Here is a 17406-nt window from a genome sequence, read left to right as displayed (position 1 = left end):
CAATAAATCCATCTTGTTGGTGTCACAGTTGTGGCTTTTTGTTTGAGATCAACAATGGTCGGCTCTAAAAGTGTGACTGCGGAAGCAGATGACAAAAACCAGGCCCAGAAATCCCAGTGTAATGACTTGTGAGAGGCATGTCACTCAGAAAGATCAAATCTATCAACATGCGGGACTGGAGTGATACTACAGAGGGTAGGGTGTTTGCTTTACACACGGCTGATCTAAGCTCCATTCCTGGCATCCCATATGTTCCCTCTCCCCCCCCCACCCCCGCAATCACTGACAGGAGTCATTCCTGAGTGCAGAGCCAGGAGTAAACCCTGAGCATTGCAGGGTGTGGCCCCCCAAAAATAAACAAAAATTGACCCACATCTGAAACCAGTTCACCTTAGATTTTGTGAGCTCGAGCCTGACAGTTCACAGGCACTTTCTGCAAATTATCCAGAAAAGCACTGTTCACTCCCAGAGTCAAAACTCCTCCTCCTCTTCAGGGATCCACTCTGTTCACATAACTTTTATGAAGCTGCTCCCTTGCACTTACATATACCCCTACCCTATATGGACACACACTAACTTCTGCACGCCCACACAGTGATTGTACATGTACATACAGTCAATTGGCACATACGCACTCACCTGAGCACAAATACCCAGGCACATATGTGCTCACCTGTAAACACACACAGTACACATGCATGACAGGTGATTTCTGCAGACATTCCTTCTCAGCCATACCAGTCTTGATATATTTCTAACTTGAGAAAACTCTAGAGAAAATTCTTATTTATTCCAGTAGATAATGGACACTCTGTGCCACAATTTAGCTATTATGATCTATACTACACTCTTTTTTTCCTTTCAAAAAAATTTACGACAGGCTGGAGAGATCTTACAGTGGATAGGGCATTTGCCTTGCACAAGGTTTGATTTCCAGCATGCCATATGGGTCCCCAAGCCTGCCAAAGGTGATTCCTAAATGCAGAGCCAGGAGTAATCCCAGAGCACTGCCAGGTGTGACCTAAACTGCCCTCATGCCCGTTAAAGGAAGAAAGAATCCTTTGTGGCTTTGTACCTGGAAGACAAAAGCTTGGAGATTTGCAGACAGACAGTTCAGGAATATGCTGAGATCTGCTGTTGTCCCCAACAAAGAAATTAAAGTGCTCAGGCCTATAAAAAAACAAACAAATAAAAAGATGGTAAACTCTTCTGCAGGTATTTGTATACTGTATAACCTAGGGGACAACAGATGAATAATAGTTCAAAGGAATTCCCTGGGGCTGAGCACACAAAGGAAGCATTCTTGGGTTGGAGTCACTTCTGAGGTCATCACCTCTTCATCATCACTTCACCACAGTCTCACCTCTTTAGAACCACCTCTGCCCTTTGTTAAAATGGAAAGAAATGTTTTGAAACAACTCCACCTGGTAATTATGTAGAACCTGACTTCAGATGAGCTCATGGCACAATACAGACATGACTTCACCTATCCTTGCCATTTCCTAAAAGGGGGAGGTTTATGAATATCCCTTAATGGGTGGTGGCCATCAAAAGCACTGGGAGACATGAAGTGTTTTGCCTGGGGTCAGAGACGCAGTGAGGACAGACCCAAAGGGTGAAACCGTGGCTCCTGGGTCCTTGATTTTCCACCTGAACAGTCAATGCAGGAACAAGGAACAACCCTGCCATCTTTCACTGCTGTCATGGACCATGAGGAGATTACAGAATCCAGCAGGATGTGTCCAGACATTGAGTCACAATTCATGTAGACGATCTTTCAGATGTATCTTAAGCACTGCCTTCCCGGTGTCAGCAGAGGACACCAGTGTGCTGTCTTCTTGCTAGCTCAGCCACATACAGATATGTCAGTAGAGCACATAAGTTCTAGGCAGGCTGACAGGAAAATGGGCGAATGGGTCATGCCTCCCTGGGGCTTCCTGGATTGGATTCAGATGGGTTAGACATTTGTGTTGAGTTTCTGAGGGCACCAGTGGTGTGAAAAGGGGACCTCAGATTAAGTGACACTGCTCTTCAAGCTCTGAAGATTGTTAGGCTGGGAACTCACCTTCAGAGGCCAGTGTGTATGGCTAAGGGAATACTTCAGGGGAAGATCTGGGATTTGAAAGGGGCAGGCAACTGGAGCAGGGGAGATAAGGAATGCGGTCAATAAAACAGAAGCTCTTTACCAAAAAAAATTAACATTTCATATTTTATCACAGATGCAATCTTACCAAAGTCAGTCCTGCTTAAAGTCAAAGAGGACAGGGGAACTGATGGGTGCTGCTGTTGTGTATAGCACCGACATGGACACATGCAGATGTGAAATTGTGAAGTTACCCCACAAGCAGAGCTGGGTCAGGGAATTTCTGATGTAGAGGGCTCAGCTGTCACCTGAGGAAGGCACAGGTGTATGAGGTGCATCACACACAGATACGTGCATGCCATTGAGCAGAATTAGATCCATGGAAAAAAGAAATGACTTGATCTTTCCAGGGCACAAAAGTGACCGGGTACAAACAGTGTGGCCCTAGGTTCCCAGGAGGAACCTCACACAGGGGTCTGTAGATTGGCCCGCAATCTGTGGAAGGGTCAGACACCGGCTCCCACATTTGTTCAGAGAGGGGAAGATCTTCCCTCTCTCCAATGACTTGCCTGGGAAGTGACCACATTGACAGTCAACTTGATGTAGGCAGGCAGGCAGATAGGGAAGGCCCCCTCCCAAGGCAACAGCAGTAAATGTCCTGGGAAGTAATAGCCCTGATCTCATGGAGAACTGGTGTCAGTGACAGTCCTTAACAGACCCTGAGGAGGCTGGACCGTTACAGAAATGACAGAAGCAGAGATAGAGACCAATTAAGGACCTGAAAATGATTCATCAGCAATTCCAAGTTGTTTCTTTGACACCTGACCAACCCCCTTTGACAGAAGCTCCTGCTAAAACAAAAGGCCAGGAAAGGAATTTCAAAGAAGACCATCACCACTCCCAATCCCCCTAGACAACCTCCTTAGCAGTGGACTTTTACCTAGGTCATGGGGGCAGGTTGGAGAAACCCTTTAAAGGCCTCCTTGAACAAAGGTAGCCTTTGTCTATACTGCCTAAGCCTTTGTGCTGCTTGTGCCCACGCTGCCAAGCATAACGTGCTACCAGAGCACATTTGTCACACTCATCTCCCCTCTTGAGATGTGGACTTTCATGCTTCCATGCCTAATGCTGGGATGTGTGTAGGGGCTCTCTCAGCCCTTGGAGAAGCCCGGGTTATTTCTTGAGCATGTTACTCTCTACTCTCTCCCATTTTCTCTTCCTCCTTCCCTTCAAAACCTCCAAATAAAATCTGTTTTACTTCACTGCTTGTCTACTCCTGAAATTTTTTTCTGTGAGGCAAGACAAGAGCCCAGTAACCCTGGGTCTTGGGTGGCAGAGGCGAATGGGGACCTGAGTATTGTTGAGTGGGCCCCAAAATTAACAAACAAAAATAGTGATTAGATAGAACAGGGTAAGAATATTGACCATGCTTAATTCAATTGTTTGTAAAGGAGTAAAATCACCAAGGTTAAAATTTTGTGCTGTGAGAAATTAACACGAACATGACGCCTTTGGGCTACACTAGCACACGACAGGGATGAATGGAGACGTTATGGCACCCACTTGAGCAAATCCATAAGTAATAGGATGTCAAGTGATCAAGTGATCAAGTGAGAAATTAACATGATATGAGACAAATCTCTTTGGCAACAAATCAGCAAGGTGGAACGCTGACTCACTTCTGTTCAGACAGAATCTGCTGCCGCTGTGTATGGAGAAAATGGACCCTGAAGGAGAAGCTCCAGGGAGAAGATCTTCCCCTCTCTGAACAAATGTGGGAGTCGGTGTCTGACCCTTTCCCAGATTGCAGGCCAATCTACAGACCCTTGTGTGAGGGTCCTCCTGGGAACCTAGGGCCACAGTTAGCACCTGGTTCTACCAATACTTGTGCCCTGGAAAGGTTGAGTCATTTCTTTTCTCCATGAATCTAATTCTGCTCAATGGCATGCATGTATCTGTGTGTGATGCATCTCATGCATCTGTGTGTTCCTCAGGTGACAGCTGAGCCCTCTACATCAGAATCAAATATTGTTATGACTTTATTACTGTTACTGCGAGCACACTCACCTGTCCTTTCACCCAACAGATCTGCATTAGCTCTGACAGACCAGGCAAGGCCACACACCCGCATGCAGGAAGAGATGTGTCAGATATAAGGTAAAGTTTTATAAAGAACTTTGCACATCAATGGTGACCATGCCAGCCCAGGGATTTACCAAACGCTCCAGTAAAGCAAGCTGAGAAGGAAGATTACATTTTGTCTCTGTGTCGTCTTCCACCTCTTCCATGCTGCTCTGGTCACTGGGCTGAGGTGTCTTAGAAATATCCCAAGTGTTTTGACTAATGATGGCATAGAGATCAGACTTCAGAATGCTGACTCTTCTGTTATTTCTCAAAACCATTTTCATAGTCTAGAGATAGTGGGGGAAGCATAAAACATACACCATTGAAGATTATTTTATTGTGCCCAACCCCTTTACAAATCAAGGTTACTTATTTATTCTTGGGTCATGAATAGCGTCAAGAATAGGTCATGCCCTGAGCACACAGTTGCAGACAGTGAAGAAGAAGCCCCAACCGAGTCCTGCAGAGCTGACACTGACTTGGAGCGGAGTATCCCAAGCTCTAACCTGAGCTGGTTGCCAAAGGATTCGCAAACCCATTTCTGGAGGGTCCACTTGCTGAAATGACATCATCTCATGCTCAGCTCTCCTCTGACTTCCTCAAACACTGACACCAGTGAGTCATCCCAGGAGAGATAAGGTCAGAGGTAGTGTGTCAGGATCATGGAGGCATGCACAGAGTGTAGGTGTCTGTTGGTCTGTCTATCTCACTGCCTGACTGTTTGGTTGTACCAGGTTTGCTATGAAGTCACCACCCCTCGCCTGTTGGCCACTGGGTGACTTGCTCCTTCTGTACAGGGAACTTGTCTCTTTCAGGGACACTGCCAGCTTCTGGTGCTCAACTGAAAACAGCGGGCATTTACCTTCGCCATGTTGGAAAGGTATGTCTTTCTTCTGAGTCTTTTCACAAACACAGTAACTTCTGTGAACAACAAGACATGTGGCCATTACTGATACTATTGCTTCCTGTTCTTAAGTTCCACTCAGGGAAGGGCAGGTGCAGAGGTTAGCTAGGGAGGCCTGTACCCAACTTCTCTGAACCCCAGAAGTCTTCTATGTCCCAGCCTCCCTGCTGCCCTGGCCCTTCCCCTGACCAGCACATTCTGCAGGGATATGTCTAAGGTATCCTTGCCTGCCAGAAAAACACATCAGCCCAGCCCCGCAGACATGCACCAAAGAATTTTTCATTTTTGCCCAAGAACCCTGAGTTTCCTCCAACTTTTCCATCTTTACAGTGCTGTCCTCAGAGAGTAATCCAAAGAAGGGACGAAAGAGGAAACAGAGAGAAGTTCTCTGCTCAAGAAAGAGTCCATCTCTTCACTTGACAAATATTTACAAGGGACACTGCTGCTGTGTTTGCTCTCTGAGTGTTTGCTGATAACTCTTCCCTCCAGGGGCTTGTCTCTCAGGTTGGTCCACAAATGTACACAGGGCCACCCCACAGCAGGGTCAGGCTCCCAGGCAATAGGAGAAAAGGGAGCAGTTCAGAGAGGAACCAAGGAACCAGGTGAGGTGGAGGGGAAAGGTAAGGTTGGAGGGATCCAGTGGGAGGTAGAGTGAGGCTCAGAAAAGGGAGAGTCAGGTATCAGAGGATGAGGTGGGGAGAAGGGGGAGGAAGAAGGAAAGGGGTGAGGCGGGAAGGGAGAGGTCCAGGGAGGGTGAGGTTGAAGGGGGTTAGGTGGGAGGTCTGAAGTGGGAGGGGAGGGATGGGCAAGGAAAGAAGAGACTAATGGAGGGTAAGGTGAGGTAGGAGGGATTGAGATGGGAGGGAGGGTAAGGAGGGAAGGGAGAGGCAAATAGAGGTTAGGGAGAGGCAGGAGGGGGTGAGGTCAGAGGGAAGGGTTGAGGCAGGAAGGGAGAGGCATCAGTTTGCTCTTATTGGCACAACTGTTGGACTGTTTCCACCCAGTCCTGCAGCCCTGGCTATGCTCAGTGCTCACTCTGGAAATCTTGGTCCCAGTAGGACCTGATGGAAATATTCCACTTATGGGGGAGGGGGAGCAGGGATGGAAAAGCCCTCCAGAGGCAGGAACTTCCCAGAGAGAGGAAGTCTAAGGCTTGCTTTGAAAGGCAAGACACACCCCTGAGCTTCTTTCCCAAGGCCCCTTTTACACTTGCCCTCAATTGCCCTCAGCCTCTCCCTGCCCCTCCTCTCACCCACATCAGCAGCTCCTCATGGACACCCTCACCTCGCGCATTTCTTTCAGTCACAGACTCCCTACACCTGTTATCATTCTAAATAGCAACCAGGCCCCTGACCAACCATTCATGTTCTCTGAAGGACAGAGGAAGCAAAAAGGGGGAGGATGTGGGAGAGATAACCCTTGTTAGTCCTATTGGTGGGGCAGGAAAGGGAGCTGGATTAAGAAGATGGGCACTGGGGTCCACCATCTTCCAGAAGCCAATGGACAGCCAGGTAGGGGACCACAGTGATGAGACACGTGGGGCTTCATGGGATGGGGGTGGAACTGATCCTTTCCTCCCCCGCCCCAACAAGACCCCGAGTCACCACCCATGAACTGGCTCCGTGGCTACTGATCGAGTTGCTTACGCCATGATCCCAGAGACTCAGAAACAAATCTCGGAACCCAGCAGCTTTTGGCAGAAATCCCTCAGATTTAATTATTAAGATTTCAGAATTACAAAATCACACGATCATATGCTATTCATAATCAGCAATGGAGGACAGATTGTCTAATGTTGCCTTTTTGGCAGATATGAGTGTTGGGGTGAAATCTCAAATAATAATGTGGTGGGTCTGGTGTTGAAATGTTGAGTGTGATCAAAGTAGAGAGAGAATGGTGTGGAGATCATCTGCCACACAGGTGGGGTAGGGTATGGGATGGGGGGTGTACTGGAGGTTTTGGTGGTGGAGAATGTGCACTGGTGAAGGGACGGGTGTTTCTTCATTGTTTGACCGAGACTTAAACCCAAAAGCTTTGTAACTGCTCTCGCAGTGATTCAATAAATATATATATATATATATATATATATTTTTTTTTTTTTTAAAAGAAGATGGGCATTGGCAATGCTGGAGGCTGGAGGCAAGTGCAGGCATTCTGCATGCAGTGAATATGTGAAAGTACAGATGGAGCAACACAGAAATGCACCATGGTGGGCTGATGTATGTGTGGGGGAGACAAACAAGTGGTATAAAATACACAGAGCCTATGTAAGGCCCGAATTCCACCCCCCCAAAACATCCCCAGCACATACACTCCCGCCCCACGCTGTTGGACATGGCTGGAGGCCCTGACACCACCAACCCTGCCATGAGTGGCCCTTATAAAATACATAAATATCCACAGTTTTAAATATACATGGACAAGAAAGAACGACCTGAGGGCCTGTCCTTCTTTGAGGTCAGGCCTTGTGGGATGTACTATTGGAGGGAAAAGGACCCCATCTGAGAGTCCATTCTGCTGATCTGCTCTCACAGTATTCATTTGTTGTGGAGACCCACCTTTGAGTTTGGAGAGCTGCAAGAGGGCTGGGAAGCCTTCCAAAGCGTTAAGTAGCCACAGCTTAAATTTCTTACTAAATAAGCGGACAGATTTCAGATACTGAATAGAAACATCTTCCAAGAAGTCTCGGAGAAGAACATTCTCAAGTCCCTACAGCAGGTGGGAAAGATACCAAAGTCAAGACACCAGGCAGGTGACAGGCCTCAAAGGCCAGGGATCAAGGGTCATGTCTGTCACAACTCAGAATGCAGCCCCAGCTCCCTGGCCTGAGGGTAGCTCCTGTCCTGCTCACTGTCATATGTTGTGTCAGCAGAATTGAATTTTTTTCCCATCAAGTTTAAGATATTGACGATTGACTGAAAAAATTAAAATTTGGGGGTAGTCCTGAAATGGGTCCAACAAAAGACTTATGGGGTGGACTGAGTCTTCAGTTTTGGGTTAAAGTCTTTAGCTTTTGGGTTAAAAACTGAGAAGCAGCAGTGTTTTTCCTAAAGAGTTAAAATGCAAAACCCAAAGAGATAGCATAGTGGCTTAGGTGCTTGGCCAACCCAGGTTCAATCTCCAGCACCACAATCAGGCCCCTGTAGTTACCCAGAGTGACCCCTGAGCACAGAGATAGGAGAGTGCCCTGAGGACCACAGGATATGACCCCAGTCCTTCTCCCACAAATTAAAATAAAAGCCAAGGTTCATGATTAGCTGAAGGAGAACATATTTCTACAGCAGAAATTATGGCATCCAATGTCTATCTACTCCCTAAATATAGTATTCACTTTAGAGACAGAACTTCATAAAAGAATCTTAGCATTTCCAAATGAATTATTCCAAGTATTCATTTATACAGTCTTATTTTGTTGAAAGTACCAGAGGAAAAAAAGTCTGACTCTGTTTTGGGGTTTACTGGAATCATAAGTCCCCTTATGTATTGACTTTTTTTTTTTGACATGGGGTCACTTAGACTCTTTCAGCATTCAAAAGGGAAAAAAAAGTTCTTTAAGAGAGACATAAAGGATTTGGTCCATCTGGGCCTATATTGACCGCTCAGTGAGCCTGGAGACCAGGAGTCTGCAGAGAAGGAGCTTGAGGCCAATCCCCGCATCTGCTATCAATTTCTGCCTCAAATACACAGGAGTAAACCCCTCCACCTCCCCCCCCCACACACACACAGCTTCCTACCTTGTACAGCTGCACATCATAGCATTTAAAGAGCTGGCATACATCAGGCAATGACATCAGCATGACTGTGTCCTGCTGCAGAGATTTCCAGAAGGAAGTAAGCAAATCTTCCACCTGAGGTAAACCAAAGAACACGTCTCTGAAAACTCATTTTATACCTGAGAAGATGAATCTCCCATCTCAACTCAGCAGCTCCCAATGATAATGGGAGGACTTTCATCCAATCAATCCAGAGCTTTGCCTATCAGAGCCCCTACCAGTTGGATGGGATAATGTGGAACATAATTTTCAGGACACTTTTCAGAAGAAAGTTTGTTTCTGACCACCAGGGGGCTCCTCTTGATTACAATAAGATGAGGTTTGGGTCACAGGCACAAGACAATGGCTTTCAAAAAAAGCTCATTAACTGATGGAATATCTCTATTATTTTTCAGGTCAGAAAGAGATGTAACCAAACAGGCATCATCTTCATCACCAAGACGTACTTCTTCTAAGAACTGTATAAGCAAAAAGGGGACTGGAGTGTTTTTACTAGGAGCCTTCTTGAAAAACCAGACAAGATCTGTGGAGGAACAAAATGGCAGCTACTTTGATTTTCTTTATTTTCACTAATAATGAGTTTTCAGAATCCAAGTGACTGAACTGAGTTTCCAGCTTAGAGACTTGCCTTTCTGGAATTCCCACTGGCTTAGCACAGGGGAATACAAGGACCCACCAATGACTATCATTGGTGCTATTCCCCTGCAGAGACTGTCAAAAAAGTTAGGGCCAATTTTTGAATTACCTGATGATGGACCTCTTACACAAAACCCTATTGTTGGAAACATTTGTAGAGAGACTTCTCTAAAGAGACTAGACAGAAAACACAGCAATGGCTTGGACAGTGCACCAATCCCTTCCCTCTTGGATTGGTGACCACAGTGTGGTCCATGGGGCCTGATGGATCAGAATTAAAAATCAGAAACCATGGGCTCAAGTCTTCTCAATTATTCACCACGATGTTAAGTGTCACCAAGCCTGGCTAAGTTTATCTCAGAAATATTCCTCTGATTTGTCCCCTGTTCTTTTTAATGTCTCTATGGCTGTACCACATGCAGAGTCCAGTATCCTCATCACCCTCTTCACACCAATATGGCGGTCTCTGTCACTGAAACCTTCCAAACAATCACAATCTTATCAAACAATCACAATCTTATCAAACAATCACAATTTCCACAAGGCACACAGGTCCTGTTGGGTGCCAGCAACTTTTCCACCTCCTCTCTGACCTCTCTGTTTTTGAGAAGACAAATCTCCCATCTCGGTCACATCCTGGCAGTCAGCACTGCCTCATTAGATAGCGTCATTGATGTTATATGGAATTCCTTCTCTTCCACATTTTCCGTTGGTCTCAGACTTGCTACAGAGCCAGCAACATAGCTTCCTCTTGGGAGGAAGCATTCTTTAGCCATCTCAGGGCACCCAGAACAGTCTAATCATGCTGCTGTTCTATAACTTGTTATACTGTCTCAGGTGATGGCTTATATTTCTCTTTTTAGTAGCAGACTCTAAATACAATACTGAAGTACTCTTTTAGCACCAGACTATAATTCTTATGGAGAATATATCCTCGTAGTTTCAGAAAGGATACTGGTCACAGGGTATTAAAAATTAAGATAACGACCTTAATTATTAATTATCTCATTACTTTTAAAATTATTTGGTCACGGTCACAGTCCTCCTGTTGTTCATCGATTTGCTCAAGTGGGCCCAGTAACGTCTCCATTGTGAGATTTTTTGTTACTGTGTTTGGCATATTGAATATGTCATGGGTAGCTTGCAAGACTTTGCCGTGCGGGCGAGATATTTTCGGTAGCTTGCCGGGCTCTCCGAGAGGTGTGGAAGAATTGAACCCAGCTCAGCTGGGCCGGCTGTGCGCAAGGCAAACACCCTACCACTGTGCTATTGATAATACTAATTTATTAGTATTACTATCAAATTAGTATTTAATGAGTGAATGCAGGAAGAAAAATGTATTGAGGAACCAGTGTGAATAGAGTTGCATTCTACTGCACTAATGTACAGGGGGTACAGGGACACACTGTAGACATCTGCATTTCTCTCTCAATAGAACATTGATGTGTAAGAAAAACTTTGATTTAAATGTATACTAGATTCCCCACATTTTAATTTTATTTATTTATTTATTCTGCTTTTTGGGTCACTCCCGGAGATTCTCAGGAGTTACTCCTGGCTCTGCACTCAGGAATTACTCCTGTAAGTGCTCAGGGGACCATATGGGATGCTGTGAATTTAACCTGGGTTGGCCGTGTGCAAGGCAAACGCCCTACCCGTGGTGCTATCACTCTAGCCCCCACATTTTTATTTTTATGCTGCAAAAGATAAGATTCAGAAGGATGAAAGGACTAATTCATGTTTTCCACAACCAACTATAGATCAAATTCAATCATATTATTACTCAAGTTAGTTTCCCTCTGCTTCAAAGTCTTGCTTCATTTTTAGTCAGTGGATACAAACAAAATGTTTCTTTGGCATTATTCAGAGTGAATAATATTATTAATGTTTTATGCACAATAGACTAGAGTTAGAATCTAGAAACATACTTGAACTTGTATTTAAAATATAAAGTTATGCCTATTAGCAACAAGGACGATTTCCAAACACTGGTACATGGAAATATCTTCAGAATTCACCAACACACACTAGCACATCAGCACAGTGACATCACAAACATCCCTTTAGGGTGCTTTTCTTAAATATGCATTCTACATGCTTGAATTCTATAGAGAAAATCCTACCCTTTCCAGTTCTTGGTTCCTCACGTTCTGTAAAATGTCTTGACAATAGTTGCAATATTCATCAGCTAGGAAGGCCATCTAGGAAGCATATGAAAAATTATTTCAATTTTCAAGCCGTTTCAAAAAGCAGCAGATCCTCAAGGACTCCTAGAAGCACATAGAGGCTGTTTAGTTCCAATTTCACTATGACAACAACAAAAAAATACTGTGGTTTGGCTCAGAGGCTGTGCCTTTGGGAGGAAACCAGGCCTTGTTATTTTGTGGGGGTTGGCTTTTGGTTTTTAGGGTCATTCCCAGGTGCTCACGGCCTACTCCAAGCTATGCGCCCAGGGACCAGATGGTGCCAGGAATCAAACTTCCGCCTCCTCTCTGAAAAACATATTCTCAGTCCACTGAATCATATCTCCAGCAGGAAATTGCTCTCAGGGATATGGAGTCACATATATGGCTAAGATGGTGAATTTTCATTTTTGATGCCATGACACCTCTATTTCCAGGGTTTATAGAATCTGCTACAAAGGCCACTGATCTTCCTTTATCCCTGATCCCCAGCTTCCCTTTTACATATTCCCCAGACCCAGTTTCTAGAAAATTTATGTTTCTGTTTTGTTTCTCTGTCCAGGGAAGGCCCTCCCACTAGAAGATGACAGAATGGTTCTTGTTGGAGCCTTTCTATTAGGGCAGGGGGAGCAGGCATGAATGTCCTGACCACCTTGGCCAAGCCCATGAATTTGAGTGAAAGAAAGCATTATTCATCCTGCTACTACAATGATCACAAGCAGAATAAAAAGATATCCATTGCCCTACAGGTTTAGGGCATGCAAAGTTAGTGTCTGTGATAGCCCACCATTTTGCAGGAATATTTCTTTGCCAGTTCTTGCTCCCAGAATGGACATCTTCTGAATTCAGACAAAGTTGATTCTCCTGGGTCTGTCTTCACTGGCAAAACATCTTCACACTACAAACCATTTACGGAATAAATTATTTATTTTAAATTGCATGTATATTCTTGCATATAAGCCATGTGAAAATCCTATTGCTACTCAAAGTTAATGTTCTCTATTACTGTTTATCCACACTTCTAGTCAAATGATTGATTGGTCTCATATAAGTTGCTGGGGCAACTTATCCCCTGATTTCATCCTAAACAATACTATCTACCCTTCCTCTCTAATTCTGTGAACATAATTATCAAGGAAAAGTTAGAAATTTATATATCACCCAGATGTATTACTCTTGTCATATGGAAGTATTTTATAAATGTATGATACAAAACTATACAATGCACAAATATACTACAAAATATTATCTATGAATAGTTAATGCTACAAATACATTTCTTCTTTTTTTGTTTTGTTTGCTTGTTTGCTTTTGTTCACACCAGATGGCACTCATGGCTTATTTCTTATTTCTCTACACTCAGAAATCACTTTCTGGTGGGAATCAGAAGACCATAGGGGGTGCCAAAGATTGAACCCAGGTTGTCTGCATTCAAGGCAAGCATCCTACCCACTGCATTATTTCTCCAGCCCCTACAAACACATTTATAATTCCCTTGACAATATAATTCTTCCACCTAAAAGTAATGCCACATGCTACCTGGGTCATCACGCCAACATTTAAAAAATGGTTACTAATATCAGAAATCTCAGGACCTCACTAACAGGGAAAATGATAGGCACCAATTTCTCTTTGGAGGAGCAAACTACAGAATGTTAAAACACTTTCTTTAAGGTGTAAAAGAAAGCATAATAATGTTGAAAAAAAGGAAACTCAACTTCCTTCCTTTGCCATGCAGGTTTTTGTTCTCACAATTAGTCCTGGTCAGAAGAAAAGACGTCAATTTTATTATAAATGATTTCTTTGAGGGTTTTCAATCTTCTTTCAAATAACTTGTTTCCTCACACAGGATGAAGTCATTCTTAGGAGTTGGAAATTGTGCTGCAGAGCTTGCCACACTGCACAAGGATTTTCCTCTTCATTCTTTGAATTTAAGGGCTTGATCACAGGAGTACAGTCCCAAGGTCAGACTTCATCCTCAGTTTCCTTGGCTCAGAGGTGCTTAGCGTCTCACCAGCCTATTGACTCTTTTCTTGCTTAGCAGATGCGTTATGTAGGTCGTCAGTTGTTTTCTGTCCTTGCTTATCTAGGAAACAGTACAGCCTTCCGAAGAGAGGGTGACCCTTAGAACTTCGTGGGATCACCCTTAAGTCTGGCATGGCTTAGCTCCATCCCACACAATGACAAAGCAAGAGAGGTATTATTAGCTCCCCTCCCCCCTCCTGTGAGGTTCTGTATTATCAATTAATACTGTACTGAAGATCAGGTTGATGCTGAACAGTCTTCTCAAAATCCTAATGTCTGCATTACTCTTTCTCTCTCTTTCTCAATGGTAACATTTTGATTTGATTTGAAAATAAAAATACATATTATATGCTTTGCTCCAGCAGGCCCAGTAACATCTCCATTGGAGACTTTGTTGTTACTGTGTCTGGCATATCGAATACTCTCAGTAGCTTGCCGGGCAAAGATGTCACATAAAAATCCTGTCTGCTAACAGGTTTTGAAATAAAGCAGGAGTCTAGCTAATTAAGTCAATACATAAAATGGTGGCACAGGAAGGTGACAACTTCATGTGTTGTTTTCATTGTCTCCTTTTGTCTCTGTTGGTGCTGTTTAATCCTCATTTTAATCATGTTAAGGGCAGGAGAGATGATACAGGGTTTCATCTTGCAGCAGCTGACCCTGACTGGATGTCCAGTACCACAAAGTCTCCCAAGGACCACTATGAGAGACCCCTGAGCACAGAGCACCACTGTATATGAGCCAAACCCTCATGCCCAAATTAATTTATTTTTTAAAAATAAAACCACTTTAGGTCACTGGCTTGACTGTCCCCTGGACAGCAGGGGATGATGATGCTTCAGACAGTCATCAAAGAGGAAGTGGTTATTTCATGATACTCACTGATCATCAGCAGTACTTCTATTAGGAAAAAACTAAGGACTCTTCAATTCCAACTCTGCACTAATCTCACATACCTACCACATCCTGTCCTTGCTCTGTCCTCCTTCCTCTCCAAAGCACATCTTCCTGGCACTCACTCACTGGTGCTCTCCCACACAGATGCAGCTGTTATCAGAGCAAGTTGTTCTCAAGTGCTATACTGAAACCTGTGAGACCAGAATCCCTGCTGACTGACACTGCTTGTGATTCACACCTCACAGGTCTGTGTAAACCAGGGGAGTCCATAAATCTATCACTGTCACCAGCTTCCCAGTGAACCTCACTAACACTCAATTTGAGAATAGCAGCTGTAGACAAGACAGTTCTCTGTCTAACTCTAGCAAATTATTACCTTTCAACTTGGCAAATACATCTGTTTTACCTGTTCGAGAGGAGAGGAGTCATCTGGCAATATTGTATTAAAGACACTTAAGAAATCATTATAGATGGAATGAGAAAGTAAACTTATTATTAACAAAACAAGAAAGAAAATTCATGCTTGCCTGAAGTTAGCTCTATTTGACTTCTTTCTGTTAAAAGAACTGATCTTTTAGGGGGGAAAAGTATTTTAAAAGGCACAGACCAAATTCTTTTGTGAACAATGAAGCAAACAGAAATAGAATGTGAAAGTATGAAAAAAATCACAAACGTTTGAATTTCTGCAGGACAAGGTTTTCAGGAAGGAATAGGAGTGCTTCTCTTTCTAGAGAAGTAATTCAAAGTAATTCGAAGAACCTCCGGCTCCAGGCACATCTCTTTGATTCCACTGTTCTTCCTGCATTAACATATGCCTCAGAGGCCTGGGCCCTATGCAAACAAGATGAGAACGCTATTCAGGTCTCCCAAAGAAGAATAGAAAGAGCTATGCTTGGAATATCACATTTCACTCAAATGAGAGAAAGAATCCGGAGTTCTGACATCCCTCGACGATCAAGAATCAGGGACACTGTCTCATTTGCCAAGGTGTCGAAAATCAGATGAGCTGGTCACGTAATGAGATTTAAAGATGACCACTGGACTAGAGCTGTTACCGACTGGATTCCACGGGATGTCAAAAGACTGCGTGGCTGCCCACCTACCAGATGGTCAGACTTCTTCCTCAAGATCATGAACGATCAGTTTGAGGCCCTTCATGTTCCCGGAGCGAACAGATGCCATTGGGCTACACTAGCACGCGACAGGGACAAATGGAGACGTTACTGGCGCCCGCTCGAGCAACTCGACAACTAACGGGAAGTTAAGAGATTAAGTGAAGTGAATTCAAAGACATGACAATGGAAAAAAATGTAAGTGATCCTATTTATATTTTCTGAGTATTTTATATAATTTGGGGTTTTGACATTGCAACCGCTCTGAGAAATGTCACTGGGATTATTATCCATACATTCCACCAACTCTCAGTGAGCAGAACTATGGATTGGCTCCTAGAGATGGTATGGAGAGATCAAATCACTGTCTCTCCCTCCCTGAGTGTCTCTGCTGATTCTTCTGGATGTTTTTGTCCTTCTTGAATCCTTAAAGTCATGGGTCCCAAAATGATCTCCCCAAAACAAATGTACCCTATCATTCTCTTTTTAAAGGAGTGTTCTCATCTGAATCCTACAATCTTTGAAAGAAATTCAAATCCCTCGGTTGTCAGTGACAAGCTGCCCTCCGTCTGGACCTCACTCTGAGTCTTCTGCTCTCCAACACCCTCCACTAGGACACCTCATTGCCTACATACCTCCTGGCACAAATAAAGGCCACACATCCTCAAGAATAAATCCCGGGAACCCAGTGAGGATTAGCTCAAGAGCTAGTGTAGCAGGCAAAATATTTTTTCCCTAAGTTCACATCCTAACGTTCATAGCAAAATAGACTTTGCTGATGTGGTTATGGTTAACGACCTAAGTCAGACAACAGCCTTGACTATTCAGTTCAGCACCTGTAATCATAATTATCCTTAAAAGTGGAAACCTTTCCATCTACCAAAACCCAGGGAGATGCAGTTAGGACTCCACCTGCCTTTGCTGACTCTGATGGTAGAGAAAGGGGCCATAAGGCACAAGGCAGCCTCTAGGAGCTAGAAAGGGAACAGATTCCCCCTAGATCTTCCAAGGAATGAAGGTCTGCTAACACTTAGATCATAGGCTGGTGAGAATCATGATGGACTTGGGACTGTCCCCACAGTGACATAGTAAGTTTCTGTTGCTTTAAGTCATAAAATGTATGCTGATGTGTTACTCAAGCAGTAGGAGACACCAAAGGCTCTTTTTCCACAAAAACTTCTTAATGCCTCTGGTCTACCAGAGCCTCCCTCCCACTCGCATTTCCAGAGTCCTCCTCTGCCCCCCAATAACCTGCACTGTGACTCTGCAGAAGCTGCTTTCTGTCTATGTCCCCAACTATAACACTGGATTCTATTCAAGCATAGTCATGGGTGTCTTTTGTTTCCCTGTTTGTTTTTTGGGGCCACACCCAGAAGTGCTCAGGGCTTACTCCTGGCTCTGAGTTCTGAGATCACTCCTGGTGGTACTCAGGAGACCATATGCAGTCTTGGGGATTGAACCTAAATTGGCTTTGTGCAAGGCATGGACCCTGCCTGCGGTATTACAGCTCCAGACCATGTTTGTCTTTTCTTTTACAACCCATTCAGACCCTCAAGATAGACTATCACAAAACAAGGTTTTTAAATGTTTTCTATTTAGGGCCAGGAATAGTGCAGGGGTTAAGGTGTGTCTCTTGCATGTTACTGATATGGTTTGATCCCTGGCACTG

The 17406-nt window shown here is 44.1% G+C and overlaps 1 protein-coding gene across 3 annotated transcripts in view; it reads right to left on the bottom strand.

Annotated features, from left to right (window-relative positions):
* RFX8 (regulatory factor X8) overlaps positions 1 to 17406 on the bottom strand; it is a 74711-nt gene that overhangs the window by 16938 nt on the left and 40367 nt on the right. For 2 of the 3 annotated variants that reach the window (XM_056128394.1, XM_056128402.1), the window contains 7 exons: positions 12491 to 12601; positions 11668 to 11721; positions 8846 to 8959; positions 7670 to 7820; positions 5070 to 5128; positions 4338 to 4494; positions 1076 to 1170 (listed from right to left, as the gene is read on the bottom strand). In XM_056128394.1, coding sequence (XP_055984369.1) covers positions 1076 to 1170; positions 4338 to 4494; positions 5070 to 5128; positions 7670 to 7820; positions 8846 to 8959; positions 11668 to 11721; positions 12491 to 12601 — 741 coding nt within the window. Of the gene's footprint in view, positions 1 to 1075; positions 1171 to 4337; positions 4495 to 5069; positions 5129 to 7669; positions 7821 to 8845; positions 8960 to 11643; positions 11722 to 12490; positions 12602 to 17406 lie in introns of all 3 variants that reach the window. The other variant, XM_056128386.1, reaches the window with a different exon arrangement.

This window comes from Sorex fumeus, unplaced genomic scaffold, assembly GCF_029834395.1.
Source record: "Sorex fumeus unplaced genomic scaffold, SorFum_2.1 ptg000006l, whole genome shotgun sequence".
In the NCBI taxonomy this organism is placed as follows: Eukaryota; Metazoa; Chordata; class Mammalia; order Eulipotyphla; family Soricidae; genus Sorex; species Sorex fumeus.
The sequence above is the reverse complement of the archived record's forward strand: the minus strand, read 5'-3'. Positions and strand labels throughout refer to the sequence as shown.